An 18542-nucleotide genomic window follows, 5' to 3' on the forward strand; every position below is an offset into this window, starting at 1 on the left:
ATCAATCTTTATAAGAACACATTGATTAATGCACTGCAAAAAGACTCAAATAGGTCACTTTGGATAAAAGCACTAAACTGCATTTATTTTGTCAGGCATACTTCCATTGGAAAGGACTAGTTTCCAAAACAGCCATGAAACCTCCTGGAGATGAAGAGAGTCAGCGGCTGGGCACACTGCTGCTCGACACCCTTGCAAGAGAAATGCGTCTCTGGAGGGCCCCAGTCCTTAAAAACGGTTGCATTCAGGTGGGAACATAACACTTCTGAGCCTCCTTAACCAAGCAGATGTCTGTACTCAACCAGATTGACCAGAAAGAGCATGCTGTGAACACAAACGTGCCATGTTTCCTGTGCTCTCAGGGTTCAGACATCAGCCCGTCTCAGTACCACGAGACGATCGTGTGGCTGCGTGAAATGAGCGGCCTTTTCCAGTTTTCCTCCGAGACGTTTGCTTTGGGAGTCTGTGTTCTGAACAGCCTGCTTGCAGCAGTCAAAGTAAGTGAAACCGATACTACCTTTTACACCACTAGAAATGATGTAGGGCGCAGAATCGAAGTCCTCTCTCTTTGCAGACTCAGCTGAAATATCTCAGATGCATGGCCATCACCTCTCTGATCCTCGCTGCAAAGATCAACGAGGAAGATGAGGCAAGATATACCCAAGTGTAACAACAACAACAGAGACTCCCCACACACTGTTTAACCATTCCAGCATGTTTATTCATCTGTTTTTGTTGGTGAACAGGTGATTGCATCGGTTAAAGACTTGCTGGAGCAAAGCAGATGCAAGTTCTCAACAGCTGAGATTCTTCGCATGGAGCGAGTCATACTGAGCAAGCTGCACTGGGACCTTTACATCGCCACACCAATGGACTTCATTCACATAGTGAGTCGCAACTCATGTGTCAGCAGAGCTCTTTAAGTCTTACAGAAACCGATATTTGGTCCTTGATGTAGTGCATGTTAAAATCTGTAGCCACCTTCTTTAGGACGCTATGAGTTGCATGCGGTGTGTATTCGGCCAAGGCACTAATCTGGCTTGTACTTTAGCAGTAAAGCAGATAGATAACCCTGCAAAACATCTCCAAATACAAATGTTCTCTCAGAAATGGGATTTATCTTCACGGTGGGGTTCAGTTCTTTGCACACGGTCGAGGGGTACGTTTCCCAAAAGCATCGTCCGCTAACTGTGGTCACAAGTTCCACTTAATTCTGTTGGTAACTTGCGAGTTTATTGCTTTTGGAAAATGCTCCCCAGATTAATCAGAGCAACAGTTAACAAATGGAGAGCAATTGCTGTTTTGGCACACCACGGACAGTCATTAAATGCCCATTAGAAGTGTAAAGCTTGAGAAGCAAGACCCTGTTAAGAATACGATCCTGATGCTTAAAACAAAAATTCTCAAATTAAATTAATGTATGGGAGAAACTCATGAAACATGGGTATTTTTTTCACCCCAAATCAAACTGATAAACATATTTTGCATAAAGCAAACAAAGCCTGTTTTGGGACCTTTAATATATTTTAATGTATGGAAATATCTTGGAGGAATTTTAACATGATAAAAATAATAAATAAAATAAAGTTGCACATAAAAAATAACTTGTATAAAAATATTTTAGAATTACACTTTTTTTTTTTTTTTTTTCTTCTTTCTTTTTTGATACATTACTACATGCTTTTCTTATTTCTCAGTACTATAATGCAAAAAATATATATATCTTCATTATCATTATGTGCAAAAAAAAGTATTACTTAAATTTATAAAGCACATTTACTAAATTAATTTTGTGCTGAATAATAACAATGACACAATGTAAAAAGAATCTTTAATGGTTCTAAAAAAGCTTTGTTTTCTTTATGCATGCATATACATTATTTCGGGATGATTCTGTGAGATCTACCCATAGATATCTAGACGTCTATAACACGTAGAATAATTAAATATAATTACTTGTGAAATGAAAAAATATGTAATGGCATAAAAAAATAAACCTCCCAAATAAATATACACATTTACAATACTTTAAATATATTACCCGACGAGGCGCATGTGACTCTTCAGTCATCAGGAGAAGTGAATGCTCACACACACACACACACAGCCATAGATACAAAGGAAAGTCACACTTCTACAGTAAACATTTAAAGAGAAAAGGCATTATATATCACTACCCTGAACTCGTGAAACGATCACATCATTCCTAATCAATCAACATGGCTTATTTCTTTTCCCAAACAGATAAAGCTAGAAAACACCTGCATCAATATGAAATCAGAATTGGCGCTATTTTATTTCACAATGTACGTTCCTGGTTTCATAAGTGCACATTATTGTAATCATCAGTGTCATCTCGGTTGCCAATTTTGCTAACTTGTATTCAGGTCTGACTTGAATGGTGAATCAATTCCCAAAAAAAAAAAAAAAAATCATTTTGTTGGGTTGTGCATGCCTTTGATTTGGCCTGCACTGAAGAGAAACAAAACATCTGGATTAGGAATCTGAGCGAGAGACAACACGAACACAGCACATTTTTTACAGCCGACTTTTAAGGGTCTTAAACACACACCATTCCTCAGGAGCACAAATACAGCCCCTGGCCTCTGTCAGTGATTGGGTTTCTCGGTGGCTCTGATGGTTAAGCGGTGTGTTGTTTTTCTTCAGTTCCACAGCCTGCTGATGTCCGGGCATCCTCAGCTGATGCTGGCCGGCTCTCAGAAGAGACGCTGCCTCCAGGCGTCGCTGTGGACCAGACAGGTGCAGCACTGCATGGCCTGCCACCAGCTCTGGCAGTTCAAGGGCTCCATGCTAGCTTTGGCCATCATCACTTTGGAGCTGGAGAGGATGACTCCTGATTGGTTCTCAGTGTTCACCGACCTGCTGAAGAAAGCACAGGTAGTCAAGAACACATCACATATATATATATATATATATATATATATATATATATATGATTTTTATTTATATTTTACACAAAGATTGAAAAATTATTTATCTGAAAAATTCTGTACATTTCTTTGTGAAATTAAAGCGTATCAAATTTTACTCACGATCCAAACAAAGATGTTGCATGCATGCAACATGAGGAATTTCTGAATTAAATTAGATTTGTATAATTTCAACATTTCACCTGTTAACTGTCACCCGTCCCGTATACGGGACGCCTACATTTACTTCTTTATATTACAATTAAATCCTAAACTAATCATGACAAAATATATATTGTTGGAAAGGTCGAAGACTCCTAAATTGATATTTTACCAATCCTTTTTGTTAAAAATAATGTAGGACAAGTAGTACATTAATTTATGGCAAGAGTGCACCTCATAAACCTACATCATATCAGGAGGTCTGACCTTTGTCAAAAAAAAAAAGTAGGTTTGCATCATGCACTTTAAAGTCTATGTTCAAAAACGTGAGTGACCGTTAACAGGATAAAGCAAAAACTGAAAGGTCTGACTCTAGTTTTGTGAAACTATACTGCTTAAGACATCTGAATGAAAAACAGCACACAGGCTGACTTCAGTCGTCACATTCTCATTGATTTTTCAACTTGCTCCAAGTGCATCATCACATCCCTGATAAATCAACAGTAAATATACAGACATTTCACTTGCACAAGGCAGGTTTTATATATATATATCAAATGGATGTTAATCCAGCACTAGTGTCCACTGTTGTTTGTTTGTATCCAAGTTGTGTGCAAGAAATAGACACTGACAGTCAAAACATTAGAGGAGCACTTTGGCAAGCCGTGTTAACATTCAATTATTTCATCATACTAGTATTTTCATGCTACTGACATAGGCGTATATGGAACGATTTGATTAAATATTTCATTATTGATGTTTTCAACTCAAAGTAAATATGCACCTAATGTATTTTGTAAATAATAAAATCAAACTTGCTATTTTCTTATTTTTGTGATGAATCTGCATTTTGGTGGATAAGCCTATGGTATATACTGTTTGCCTTTTGCATGGATATTTAGCTTTTTTTTTTTTTTTTTTTTTTACAACATACAATAACTACAGAGAAATCTGGGGTGAACCAGAATAAAGTCAGATGAAGATGGTGATGCTGTGCTTAATGACTCCGGACACGGAGAGACTCGTAAAGATGAACCGCAGGACGCTGCGGTGTAGTGGCTCTACATTCAGGTCAGGAAGAGGAATATTTATATCCAAGTGTTATTTAGTTTACACAAAACAAACCCTAGACTCCGATTGTTAGCATATAAATCGCCCATTTTCAGTAAACTCGACTAAATATTTAGTTTTTGTGCGTTTAACTTGAATAATGTAAAACAGTCATTTTGAAAGTAGTGGGTAATTCAGCCCTTGATTTGCGTAATAAAAGTCTACTTTGCGATTCTGTTGACAAACATGTTTATAGTGCGTTATATTCAGCAAGTTCTGCAAAAATATACCGTGCACTTAAATGGTACACACAGTGTGAATTAGTAAGTTGACTAGAAATGCTTAAAAGTATTTAGAAGTGTGACTGACCAATTTCAGGCACTATATTTCAGCCAAAATGATTTTTGTTTGTTTTTTTTTTTCTTTCTTTTTTAGTCATATTGTGGGTTTGCTCACCATGATGTTGTTTAATGTGCAGAAAACCGGTCTCTTTTTGAAAACTTAAGTGTTATTTTCTTACACAAAGCTGTTGCACGTCTTCTGAAGACTTTAGCATCATATGGTCCACTTTTATGATGCTGTCTTTATTTTTATTTTTTTGGACCACAACAACTCCAAGGACTTTGTCCATGCCATGATTCTTGGCATATTTATTTCCCTCACGCAGATGTTTGGGTCTGTTCTAGATGGAGAGCACGGAGTTCATCTGCTGTAAGGAGACGGTGGATGAGTACCTCACCGGTCTCCAGCTCTCCTTACACACCAACGCCGTCTACATCTTGGACGCCTCCAGCATGCTGGCATTCAGAGGACAACACATGCAGGAGGAGGACGGAGATGGGAACGGAAAGACGGCCGTCCGGGCCAGACATGCACCGAGTGGAGACCAAGACATGGACGACTTCTACGACGGTTTCTGGTGCCTCTATGATGAGGACATGTCAATGAAAACCATAAACCACAGACTGCAGGACGTGCACGAGCAGATCTCTCCTTGTCCTCCGTTACGACCCTCTTCTAGTTAATAAGGGAACGTGTGGTTTGTGGAAAGTTGGAAGCAGATAAATCATGGCCAAGGCACTTTCTATTTCCTATTTTTATGAAAAACGTATGCAGCACTTTGACCATATTTGAGATTCCTTTGTTTGAGCTTTTTTTTATTATGTTTATTTTTATACCTTTACGTTTTATATTTGTGTATTTTCATATCCGTTCTTCATGCTGTAAGTGTGCTTTAATGATTATGGTGCTTGGAAATCACTTTGTTGGCCAGTTGATGAATTCCTGAATGGAGTTATGCTTTATAGTGTTATGTGTTTTGACATTTCATATCTTCAGAATAATGTCTTGATTTGGAGTATTACTGTGAAGAGGAAAATACATTTCAATTCTGATATTTGAGTTTTTCCCCTAATGTTTTAAGCGCAAACCCCTCGTCCCGACCCTTTCTGAAGGCAGCTTGTATGAGATCAGATCCCTGCTGCTCTCACATCACATCTCATTTTCTATAATGAACGGTTTGTTTTATTTGGTAAAATCAGCAGATTCTTGTGTTTGTGTGTCCTTCTGTGGAATAAAAGCTGATTTTTGACACTACACACACTCTTCCTGGTTTTCTTGTGTGAGGGCAAATGTGAACTATAGCACCTTACAGGAGAATAGTTTAACTACACATTTCTACCATTATTTACCTAACCTTGTTCCAGTCTCTTAGAAAATAAATCTAGGTTTTGAATGACAAGGAAAATAAATCATAAATTTGAGTAAACTACACCTTTTAAGTAATTTGTAATAACTTTTTTCCCCCTTTTTTTTTTTTTTTAAAGAAATACTAATATTCAGCATTAATGTAACTTTTTAATCAATTTAAAGACATTTTATAAGGATTCAAAAGATTTCCATTTTACATAAATGTTGTTCTTTTATTGTAGAAACGTAATTTGCTGTAAAGTTGCTTTGCAATTATTTGTATCGTAAAAAGCGCTACACAAATAAACTTTCAACTTCCTATTCATCAAAGAATCCTGAAACAATAAAAAGCCTTAGTTTCCCCAAAAGTGTTAAAAACACAACTGTTTTCTCCATCAAAACAATAATGGGAAATGTTTCTTGACCCCTAAACCAGTATATCAGAATGATTTCTGAAGGAATACATCAAGCAACACAAAGCAGATCCCAACAGTTGAAGGAAATCAGGGGAGTGTTTATTTCTATCATCATTGCCCCTTGTGTGTGTAGGAAGATACCTTAGTTACAGTATAACCTGAATACCATGCTCTATAATACAAAAAAATATAATTTGCATATCTGTTGTCATGTACTTGTAAAAACAGCACCAATAATAACGAAGACTGTGGAGAAAGCCATGCAGGCTTATATAATAATAAAATCATACACGTAGGTGTGTGTGTATTAGTATTATTGCTGGCTCAGATCTTCAATACTACTGTACACTAGCAAGGGAAACATGTGCTTCTCAATACGAGGCCTGACTGGAAGACAAATGGACAGATGGTTAGGATCGAAACAAAAACAAACCGGGTTGATGAGGGAAGGGCATTAAAAATTAGCCCCCTAAAAAAAAAAAATGACAAGACAAGAAGAAATTGATCTCTCGTTCTTCTCATCGGGGTCTTTGGTCCTTCAACACAATGTCATGAAGAGCATGCCAGAAAACAAAAGCTGACGTTAACAGAGGAAAGTCCAGGGTGGCCTGCGATGTGCTCATAAATTAACTGAAAGAAAACAAACACAAAACAAGAAAATGAATCAGAAAATTAAATTCAACTGAAGATGATGTAGAATGGAAACATGCAAATAAACTCAAACACAATTAAGAAACTCACACACACACACACACGTTGTGATACGGGGAGTAAATGGACCTATAATAGATCTTAAGTAACTTAATTGAAAGGTTTTTTCCTTTATTATCTTATCACATTCATACAGAAAATAACATTTCAAATATTTTCCAGAATATCAGTCCAATTTTCATAATTTGAAATGTGCTGCAATTTATATTTCAAAGCAACCTACAAGATAAAAACCACATGAAAGACTCGAAACATGCAGAATTCAAATTAAATAATAAATAATTGGTCCCACTTTAGTTTAGGGAACAATTATCACTATTAACTGTGACTTCTGCCTAATAAACAGCCAATGTGCTAGTAATATGCATGCTAATAAACAACTAGTTAATAGTAAGAACTGGTCCTTAAAATAAATTGTTACTGTTGAATGCCCTTGAATTATTAATGCCACAATAATTTGTTTAATACTGTATGTATTTTAGGGTTAAAAATGCCTTTATTTGCCTGACCCAGTCTTCACCTAATTCTAAATGCACTGACCAGTTATTCTGGTCAAAAGTTGCACGAGACTGTATTAAAAAGCAGATATCAGTGTGGATCCATGTCAGGTATAAACCACAAAATGGATGCTCTGGAAATGTTACACACAGATACCATCAATAACCAGAAGATGGTGCTACACAAGCTTCATTTGAGCTGCAAGAGGTCACAACATTTAACTCATGCATTTGACAAAGTTGAAAATCAATGGTTCTTGGCAAATCTGCAGTGCGGCGGTAAATGAAACGATATTTTACCAACAGTCTGAAATGAATGTGACGAGACAGACTAAGTACTGCAATATAACAGACAACAGATTTCTTTTGGATCGTCTTCACTGGCAGCATAAAAAGAAAAAAAGCTGAAACTCACTTCTTCTTGTCTTTGTCCTTCTTGAGGGGCTGTGAGAGCGAGAGGGTCTCGGCGGCCACCTTCCTCCGGTTGAAGGCGTTCATCTCCTCCTCCAGCTCCCGTCTCTTCTCCTCCACCTTCCTCTTCTCCTCCTGGTGCATGCGCTTCAGCTGCTCGAACTTCTCATGTAACTGAGGACACACACAAGTGAGGGCTGTTTCTGAAGCTTTGTTTGAACCTGCACCATGCATCTTGCATCTTGTCAAGCAGGTCTTCATCGGGTTTATTTCAAGGTCCACTGAAATGCATTGAAGCGCACAATGTTTTGTTGTAATTTCAACTGAAATGGGAAGAAGACAAGCCTGTGCCGTTTTATGCATATGAGCCAATGGAAAGCACATGTGCACCGTCTGGATTGTTCCTTGTCCACTATATAGTGCACTATGTGCCATTCACCATAAAGAAAATACCAATTCTGTGAATGAGTGTCCAATTTGAGCCGCATCTTCAGCATCTATTTACAGTGTCGGGGGGGCTCTTCAGATTCCTGAAAGCATTTCATTGGACAGAAAACCTGACGAGGAGCTTCAGTGCAGGGTGATGTCATCAAAATCTCTGAATACTTTTGTCTTGTAAATGCAAATGTTGTCATTGTTTTCAAGCTTATAGATAACCTTAAGGCTGGCTAACAACATATTCATCCTAAATGAATTTGATTTCATGGGGACTTTAAGAGGACTGGTTGGATTCTGATGTCTTGATGTTTTAAAGAAGAAACCATAATGCAGTGGGACTAACCTCTCTCTCCTTCTCCTTCAGCTCAGACTCCGTCTCCTTCACTTTGTTCACAAACATCTGCCTCATCCCCTCCTCCTTCCTCTGCAGGTCTCCCAGAAACTCCTTCCTTTTGGCTTCATACGTCTCCTGTAGACTGTAGACAGGAAAAAAAGAATACAATATCATATACATCTCATATGAGACTAGTGTGGTCCACACCACAGCTTTAAAGAGAACGACAAAGAGGAAAGTTTATGAGCTGCAGCACACATTTATAAACAACTGGTAAAGCACTAATGTAGTCATAGTATCATTATAGTTTCTCTGTGAGCAGGAATGCTTTGTCACTTATGGGCAGGATTTTAAAAAGGGAACAGCAGCCCAAAACAATGCTTTAATTGGCACACTATTTCATTAACATTAATGTGATTGACAAAGTAACACCAAATGGAGTTTTCAGCTAAATCGGTCTTGGCTCACTGGGTAACGCACCTGAAAGGCTGGCAGTCTGGGTCTGTGTCTTTGAAGCCCATCTCTTCTAGTTTGCAGCGTCTGTAGAGCTCGTAGTGTCTGGCGTGAGTCTGCTCTCGCAGATCCTCCATGTTCACTCGGATCAACATCTCCCGCAGCTTTACGAAATCACAGTGACTCTCGTTCTCCACTGCAACACACACGATCACCATCGATACAGATGCACAACACTGATGAACTTAACCATCTGTCATTGCTTTGAGTATTACGCTGTTAATCAACAAAAAAGTGCTGCCCATAAGAGATTAATTATGCGTGATGTCATTACATTTTGTGATATTTTTAAGTTATTTTCACTGTGTTCTGAAGACTAGGATTACGCAACAGCAAACACACACACCATCTTTAATTTCACTTATGAGTTTACTCATCAATACATCTGAAAAATAGATTATCGAAATACATTCAAGAGTCACTAAGAAGAAGTTATTATCAGGAAGGACACATTACATTAATCAAAAGTGACAAGACATTGGTTTCCTTTGAACTTTCTATTTGTCAAAGAATTCAAAAAATATACATTAGGCAGCAACCGTTTTCAACACTAATAAAAATACAGCAAATATGCATTAGAATGATTTCTGAAAGATCAAGTGGCAAAAATAAAAAACTTGCAATAAAATTATAATTGCAATAATAATAAATTCACAATATGTTTAATTAAAGAAATGCAGCATTGGTGAGCATAAGAGAACCCAACACTTTGGAACAGTGTGTATAATTAATAATAGCATTTCAGAACATTTGAGATATTAAGTCATTTTAAATCAACGGACAGCCCTAAACGGTCTTAATAATCTGCATTCTTATGAGTATGTATTAGCTGTATGTTGCAAGTATTGGCTGAGAACTGAAAAACTATTTGACTACATTTTACATCATGTGGAAAAACACTACAGCTGTGCTACATTGAGCATCTCTTTCACGCAGCACGAGTCTCTACTTAAACTAGAGGACAAATTCAATTGAAAAACATGACTAATGACGTGACCTTATCTGTGGCAGAGCTCTCTCTCTCTCGCTCTCATCGGAGAAAACACAGTAATTAGCTCCCGTCTAGAGTGGCATTTAATCGCCGCTTTGATTGATGGGATTGTTTTAGCAGGAAAAGCAGGGTTCAGATGAAAGTCCCAGTGTGGCCCGTCGAGCATGATACTCTCCAGAGTCCTGCTCGTCTCTTACAGACAACACAAGAGACGTCTTTGAGAATGACCCTTACCTTGAACGACTCCCCAGGGATACTGCCTGGCCCTCACCATCTTATTCCCCACCTTCACCTCCTCCACGCTGCCCACCACAGCAAAGGGAAGATGGGCCTAGAACAAAGACAACCAAAGGATGCAAGATAAAAACATCAGTCAAGTACAAGTCGACTTGGAAAACACTACTCACAGCTGATTTCCTGTGCAATAATATGCACGTCAAAATAAAATGTCCTTTCTCACTGAATCCAAACATTTCAAATGAATGCATGTCAAAAAAAAAAAAGAAAGCGTGTCAATGTGGATGCACAACACTGGGGTGAATATTAGCAAAAGTAATTGCAAAGTGCTACAAGCAACCCTCTTTGCATACCTTGCCATTGTCTACTCAACAGATTACATAAACAGTGCTGAAATTGCGATGATTGACAGTGATAACTGCAGCAACAGATGAGAAAACATGACAAACCTGTGTTAAAACAGACTTGTGCATTAGTGTCGTAGTGTAAATGCAGACTAGTAGAGGAATAGACAAGAATAAAACCAAGTCTGTGCTGGCCAAACACATTTCACAAAGATTTAAAGGGGGGGTGAAATGCTATTTCATGCATACTGAGTTTTTTTTTACACTGTTAAAAAGTTGGATTCCCATGCTAAACATGGACAAAGTTTCAAAAATTAAGTTGTACGTTTGGTCAGGAGTATGGCTCTGTGTGACGTTAGATGGAGCAGAATTTCCTTATATGGGTCCTGACGCACTTCTGCCGGAAGAGCGCGCGCTCCCGTATAGCAGAGCACTGAGAGCACAACAGACTTCACTGATCAGAGCGAGAGCATCGCGAAATGTCACAAGAGGAGTGTGTTTTTGGTTGCCAGGGCAAGACAACCCTGCACAGATTACCAAAAGAGAAACAGCATTAAGGGACCAGTGGATGGAGTTTATTTTTACAGAGCATCAACGGAGTTGTGCAACTGTTTGTGTTTGTTCCCTGAATTTCGAAGATGCTTGTTTTACAAACAAGGCCCAGTTTGACGACGGATTTGCACATCGTTTATTTCTTAAGGATGATGCAGTCCCAACGAAAAAGGGTCACGATCGTGTGTTGGAACCGCAGGCGGAGAGTAAAACTGCTTCAAATATCTCTGCCTCCTTGTTAGTGCGTCCCCTCCCATGCCGGAGACCCGGGTTCGAGCCCCGCTCGGAGCGAGTCCTTGCTGCTGCTGCTCTCGTTCAGTTTCAGCCTCTGGATCTGATTCTGGATCATAAATAAACGGCTGAATCTGACTGTTATCCATGGTTTGTTTTGGATGATGGTTTTTCCCTCACGATAATGTCACAGCTTCCACATGCTCTCAACGCAAAAGCCTACTGGTGCTCGTGATTCTATAGCTCCACCCACACGTCACGTATATACAGATTTTTTGTAGCGTATTCAAGCCTTAAGTGCAAATGTTATTTATTGCTGATTTTAAAAGACCAAAAATAAATCTTACAAAAATGACATATTTGTGCATATCACTTATATTAGCAATAAAAGTAATTTTTATTAAATAAAAAAAAACAACAACTATGAAATACACATTTACTTCTGGAAGCAAATTGAACTTGTACTGTGTGTCTTTATGTGGTTTATGTCTCTGATGAGACTCACGTTCATAGAGGAGTTGATTTCTGTCACAGCTTCGTCGTCTGTGGGAAACTGGTAGATCTGAACACCGTTGCTGACCAGCTCGCTCATGATCTTGATCTTGAACTTGTGTAGCTCGCTCTTGGAAATCGTGTCAGCTTTAGCAATAATGGGGATGATGTTCACCTACAAACAACAAAACAAAACCAATGCATTTCACATAATATGTCTACATTCTAGCTCCACGTCTGCGTGTGCTTAGATTATAGATGAGCCGCTCTGGATTGAAACATGCAATTAAAGATCTCGTGCTAAATATGACACCAGTAATAAATCAGGCTACATGTGTTTAACTCAGATTCTTAAACGACCAAACAGAACCAAATTGTTTCTTACATGTGAGAAAAACAGGCACAGAGCAGCATTAACTCAGCTGTGTAAATATGTCTTAAGTGACTTCAGTGTCTTACTGTGAGCAAAACTCAAAGTTTATCAAATCAACATTAATTTGCAGAACAAATACCTAACAAATCACAAACACACATGCTTTCTATAAAACACTTGATCATGTGACATATAACAGCAGACAGAAAAACGAAGACTTTCCCAAGCTTAAATGTGTATTTGTGTTCATAAGGCCACATCATTACCAACCATCTGTGCATCTCCTAAAAAACAGAAACCCTAAGCTCTACTCTTCGTTTGTGTTATTACTCTCTGATCAAATGAAGAATTGATTGGCTCTTTTTCCACTGGACAGAGAGAAGCTCCTGCCCACTGTCCTACATTTCCACATATATAAGGATTAACAATACATCAGTGTAGCTTTACTGACATCCTTTATATATATACACTAGAATGAACGCTAAAAAGATGCTCATTCGTGACTTTAGCAGCAAAAGAATTCTGAACGTAACGGTCGAACACAATTTCTAAATATGAAAATATTTGACGTATTTTTTATACAAATATTTTAATGTTTATTACTAGCAAAGACTTGGCCATTCAAATGTACAATCTTATAAATGTACAACTTTGTAATTTTTAAAATGTTATATCAATATCTAGGAAAATAATCAATCATTTGATGATGTACTATCTGGAGCAGTTTTATAATATTGTGCAATATAATGTTTTATTTTTATTTTTTATGATTCAGCATTTTGATTATTTGATATTACACTATTGTGAGCACTGGCAGAAAACCACACAAACTCAGAGTAAATAATGTGCAATAATAAATGTTCATTTTATGTCAACAAGTCATATGCGTATATTTTTCATAATCATTATTTTATAATCAGCCAGTTAGACGCAGCTAGCGGTTTACTCACACGCTACTGGAAGATGCCTGCAATGAAGTAAAACCCATCTCCATCATAAAACTTTTTAAAACTAATTCTCCAGCAGAGAGAGTGTCATGCAGATCATTTACTAGTTGAGCAGTGATGTGCACGCACCTTGCTGTCCAGCTTCTTCATGGTGACTAAATCCAAGGACTTGAGCGAGTGTCCCGTAGGAGAGATGAAGTAGAGGCAGATGTGGATTCTGGTGTCGTGGTAATTGAATAGACAACGCTTTATTTTCAGCTCTTCCTGCAGGTAGTTTTCAAACTGTGTGTCGATATAGTCCACAATGGGTTTATAGCTGAGAAAACACATTGCAAGACATCAGGGATTGTGGTATGCATTAACGTCTCGCATGAATATTAGAGAGAATTTTATACATGTTATCATTTCTAATGAAATCGAGACATTTTGTGAGGATGAGTGTCTTGTGTAAAGTCTTGACTGGATCATGTTTACACTGCTTGACCTTGTCTCTTGACTTCTTGGGTAGTTTTCCCTGCATGCATTGCTTGTAAGCTTTCAGAGCCATTTTTCCCAAAAGATGCAATGTCTGGCATCGTTCCCGACTACATCAAACAGACAGTAAGTCTCTGCCTGTCTGTCCATCTTTACAGCCAACATTCAGAGGGTTAGAAGGCATAGACTAGCAGGCAGTGTTTATTTTTTCCCTCTCACCAAACTGTCAATTAAACAAGGCACTTTTTCAAGAAATTCTTGGTCAAAGAGAGGGTCAAACTGAATATTAGAAGAAATGTTTAATTTTTTCTAATGGTTTTAAATGAGATTTGCAACCCTGTAACATTTGGGACATGCCTAAAAATCGATTTTGTTATTTAAAACATTCAAATTAAATGAATCAAACCCTACAGCAGAATGTAAATGCATGTAGAACAAATTGCTAATTGAGTCTAAATTACGCTGCCACTCTGTGTTCCTTCATAGATAGTGATAAACATATCTCTCTGTACAATAAACGTATAAAACTTAGTTTGATCAATCTTATTATAATGTTGGCAACAAGGTTGAAAGGAAGAGCTTGATGAATGCAGTCAACATTACTTTTCATGCAACAGTATCAAACACTTCTCTTCACAATATGGGATTAATGATGAATATGGGATTTCATCGTTATCAGCCATTTTTATTACGACTCAATATGATATTGTTTGTATCGCCCAGCCCTAATTATAGCAAATGTTTTTATGAACTAAAGCATGTAGGTCCATCAAACAGATTTATTTGTGTCGAATCACTGGTTTCTCCAAAACAACGATTCAGGTCTGAGCACTAGGGACTTTCTGTACCTTTCGTCTTTGTTGATCTGGTCCCCGAAGCCCATCGTGTCGACGATAGTCAGTTTCAGGTGGACGTTGCTCTCCTGCAAGTCGTATGTTCGGGGCCGCAGGTAAACACCGTTTTGGTAATGGCTGGCCTCCTCGTTTTCAAACATGGTGTTGAAAAGGGTGTTCATTAATGTGGACTTGCCGATGCCCGTCTCACCTGATGTTAAGAGAAGGACCGATTAGCATTTCTACTACAAGATCAGACGTTGAGATGCTTTAGAGTTTAAACGGTTGCTTACCCACACAGAGGATGTTGAAGCAGAAACCCTGAGTCACTGATTTACTGACCAGCTGATCGGGCAGACTGTCAAAGCCAACATGACCGCCAAGACTGAGGTTACGCTTTTCTTCATTCTGTGGAGGAATCAGAGGTTTAGTCCTTGAGGATGACATGGACTGAAATAAGGCTCACATAAAAGACAAGGCAAAAATAAGCAATGCAACTGTGGCTAATGAGCGGTCAAGCCAATAAATCAGCAAAGATTGGGCCAGTTTGATTGGGCTTGCTTGGACAAAAAAAAAATTATAAAGTGTTATCGCTCCTATGTCATTCCCAATATCCTTGTCAATGAATAATGCACATTTTGTCTTATGTTATTATTCAGTTTTTTTAATGATGTCATGCATGTACATATTCAATAACTAGAACAAAATTTATTGCAGAATATGAGATTTTTTTTCATGTGGCTCAAACAAGCAAATCTTAAATTTACATAATTAGTTTTTTTTTTTACTTAAAGCATGCCGTTTCATTAATTGTCATGGCATTTTTTTGTTTAAAAAAGCAGTATATGTATTTATTATCAGCAATAACATGTTCATCACCATAACTGAACATACACAAATGCCTCATGCCTCAACATACAAACTTGACTCCAACATGCATCTCCAGTACTTTATACTTCACAATGTCCGTAACAACAGACGCTTATCAAAGTGTAAAAGCTGCAATGTAACAGAAGTAGCATCAGATCTTTTCTCTTGTATTGTGAAACAGATTGTTGAAAAGAAACAATTGCGGAGCGAAACTTATGCAGCAGTTCTATGCATCGGTTGTTGATTGGACGGATGGATAGATGGAGCAATTGATAGTTTTCACATGACATCACACCTTACAGGAACGTCCACATGGAGGACGAAACAAGGCTTTCCTCCATGCACTGACTGCCACTTGTTTTTACTAGGTTTGCATTAAGTACTAATGTAGAAAGACAGTGATATTTTAAGGCAAAATTGAGTACACACTTTATTGATGAATCATACTTTGTACAAGCAAGCAGAACCCAGAATAAAAACACAATGTGCAAAGTTTAATATTAAATGTTTTCCCATAGAAAACACTTATCCATTTAGTGCATTGCATTTATATTCTGGGCTCATTTTCTGGCCTGCATCAAGCACACATCAGCAATAAGGTCTGTATGGGGGAATTTGATATTTTAATATCGCCATTTAAAAGGCACTTCACGTTAAAGGAATGTGCCGCTGTTTTTAGTGATTCAAATACTGCGGTTGGTGTTTATATGGATTGCTAATGGCCAGTGCTTGTATTTTGTTCACATATCTTTGTTTAATTATTTTGAGAAATTATTTAAATATTATTGGATTGGAGCAGATAGAAAATTGACAGGCTTGTGCTGCAGTTCTATGGATGTTTTGGCCATCAGGTCTTTGAGTCATTTCACGCCAGAGCATTTCTCAAATTAAAATCCTATAATTCAGCACCAAACTAATCTAAAAACCTACTAAAAGGCTTTCATCACACTAATGAGTTCCCTTAAACTGTGAAAACAATGCGCTCCTCCCTCGTCAGGCTTCGTCTTCTTCCTCAGTGCAGGCACATATTTGGTAAATGATGTCACTGAGACGATCACAGAGCGCACTACTGAGGGAAGCAGAAGTTCTGCTGGCATCAAGCATCAAGCACAAAAGGAATTCTGGCTCCGACCTCAGTGTCATTTCAAAGCTGAGGCACTAAAGCGGAGATCCCAGTGTTAGGAGGTGAAGGGGAAATGGCTGAAAGTGTTTTTGGGAAACGGGCAGTCTGGAGGGAGGAGGAAAACAACACTTGGGAAAGCTTGAACAATGTCCATATAGGGGCTGATTGCAAATGCCCCCGCCACAGGGAAACATTTCCCCTCAGAGGGCAGTAGATCAAGAGGAAATAGAGCAGCGTTTGTTTGGGCCACACAACAATATTTTCTCAAACTGCCCTCACATTGACGGGCCGAACTCATGCACGCTGACAAAACACTGAGCAAACCGAGGAACATTCCATGCATTACTTTGCGAAAGAATAACCTCAACCAAAAAATAAACACTTCAAACATCACTGATTTACATTCTTCTTTAAGAGAGATATTTTTGAATAATCTAGCCTACAGTTTGCAATTTTCCATTTTTAAGCTTCGAAACGGTTCATAAAATTACTAATGACCATGGCTTTATCTATATCACACTACTAGATTTGGAAAATGATGAGGGATCCTTTGGGTGAACACTTTCTCAAGACAAATCAGTTTTGAATTTCCATCATTTGGTCCAGTGGCTAATAGGATCATGATGTAAGACTATAATTCTGCAGGGAAAAGTGATGCCATCCATAGACAATCTTTATTGGACAACACAGATTGTTCAGGCCAGATGGGTGCTCAGAATGAGAGAGGAGAAGAGCCAAATTGGGACGGCTCTATTCTCACCCCCTACATACACCTGAACACGTGCATGCAAACTGACACAACAACCCTCATCGGAAATTTAGCTGGCATCCCATCTGATATAAAAGAGGGGCCGACGGAGAAGAATGCAGATGGTCTAGGTTTGTTTTTTCTTGGAGTATGGCATCAGCCCTTAACAAAAACAGATTGGGTTTATTCTGCTTTTTCTAGAAGTGATCTCAAGCAACTAAATTTAAAATTAAATAAATTAAAATTGCAACTGCATGCACAAACACAGCTGACTAAAATCTGAAATATGACAAGTGTAAAGTTTTGTATTTAATACTCATAAATTACACCCTTAAGGCCTTTATGGTCTGGCCAAATAGGGTCTTCAACATCATGTGATGTTGGTGTTTATTAATGTCAGTGGCATCTAAGCATGAACAGGATGTTGACTCATCTCAAAACATGTAGCTTTATATAACTACATCAGCCCTGCCCTGAAACTAGAGTATGATACAATAAATGAAGTTAACGTTAAACAGGACTGTCTTGTTCCATTACTTAGCATCCTTCAGTAAGAAGACTGTAAATATATTTGAGATTAGAAGGGATAGTTCCAAAAATGTAAATTATTGTACATTTTCATTTAATGTAAAATGGAAATGATTGACTAAGATCTTAGAGCTACAGTGCTTAGAGAGCTTGACAGCCCAGTCACTTACACTATAGATCATCAGACCATGAGGGCGTGTAAATGATGAAATTTTTTTTATTTTTGGGTGAACTGTCCCTTAAAGCTTTTTTTTGCCCATTATGTAATTAGAATTAAAACTGACCCTCCACGGCTCAATGCAGATGATCAATATGGTGCCTAAAACCACACAAACCTCTAATCAAAAGGCATTGACTGCGACAGCACACATTTCATTCAGCCATTGTTAAACAATGCTTGCATTCAATGTTTAGAGTCTTGAATAGAGACTTCTACAGCAATGCACCATGTTTCACTTCCACGGCTCATTCATAAGACAACAAACCCTTCTTGAACCCAAAAAATCAAGAGGGCTTCCTCCCAGACAATCAGTACTCAGAGCACATCTACGTTAACATCACTCAAAACACAAAGTTTATAAACCTGCTTACATGATTAGTTCACTTCCAGAATAAATATTTCCTGATAATTTATTCACACCCAAGTCA

At 38.0% G+C, this 18542-nt stretch overlaps 1 protein-coding gene across 2 annotated transcripts in view; it reads right to left on the reverse strand.

Annotated features, from left to right (window-relative positions):
* Positions 1 to 699: 699 nt before the first annotated feature.
* The window catches only part of septin8a (septin 8a), a 19483-nt gene continuing 1640 nt past the window's right edge, over positions 700 to 18542 (reverse strand). Inside the window, exons 2-10 of one of the 2 annotated variants that reach the window (XM_052537270.1) lie at positions 14919 to 15033; positions 14641 to 14836; positions 13448 to 13634; positions 12012 to 12173; positions 10377 to 10473; positions 9119 to 9287; positions 8648 to 8780; positions 7871 to 8040; positions 700 to 2883 (exon numbers count right to left, since the gene is read on the reverse strand). In XM_052537270.1, the coding sequence (XP_052393230.1) occupies positions 2718 to 2883; positions 7871 to 8040; positions 8648 to 8780; positions 9119 to 9287; positions 10377 to 10473; positions 12012 to 12173; positions 13448 to 13634; positions 14641 to 14836; positions 14919 to 15033 (1395 nt within the window). In that variant the 3' untranslated portion in view covers positions 700 to 2717. Of the gene's footprint in view, positions 2884 to 6324; positions 6878 to 7870; positions 8041 to 8647; positions 8781 to 9118; positions 9288 to 10376; positions 10474 to 12011; positions 12174 to 13447; positions 13635 to 14640; positions 14837 to 14918; positions 15034 to 18542 lie in introns of those variants that run through there. The other variant, XM_052537271.1, reaches the window with a different exon arrangement.

The sequence above is a fragment of the Carassius gibelio genome, chromosome A21 (genome assembly GCF_023724105.1).
Source record: "Carassius gibelio isolate Cgi1373 ecotype wild population from Czech Republic chromosome A21, carGib1.2-hapl.c, whole genome shotgun sequence".
In the NCBI taxonomy this organism is placed as follows: domain Eukaryota; kingdom Metazoa; phylum Chordata; class Actinopteri; order Cypriniformes; family Cyprinidae; genus Carassius; species Carassius gibelio.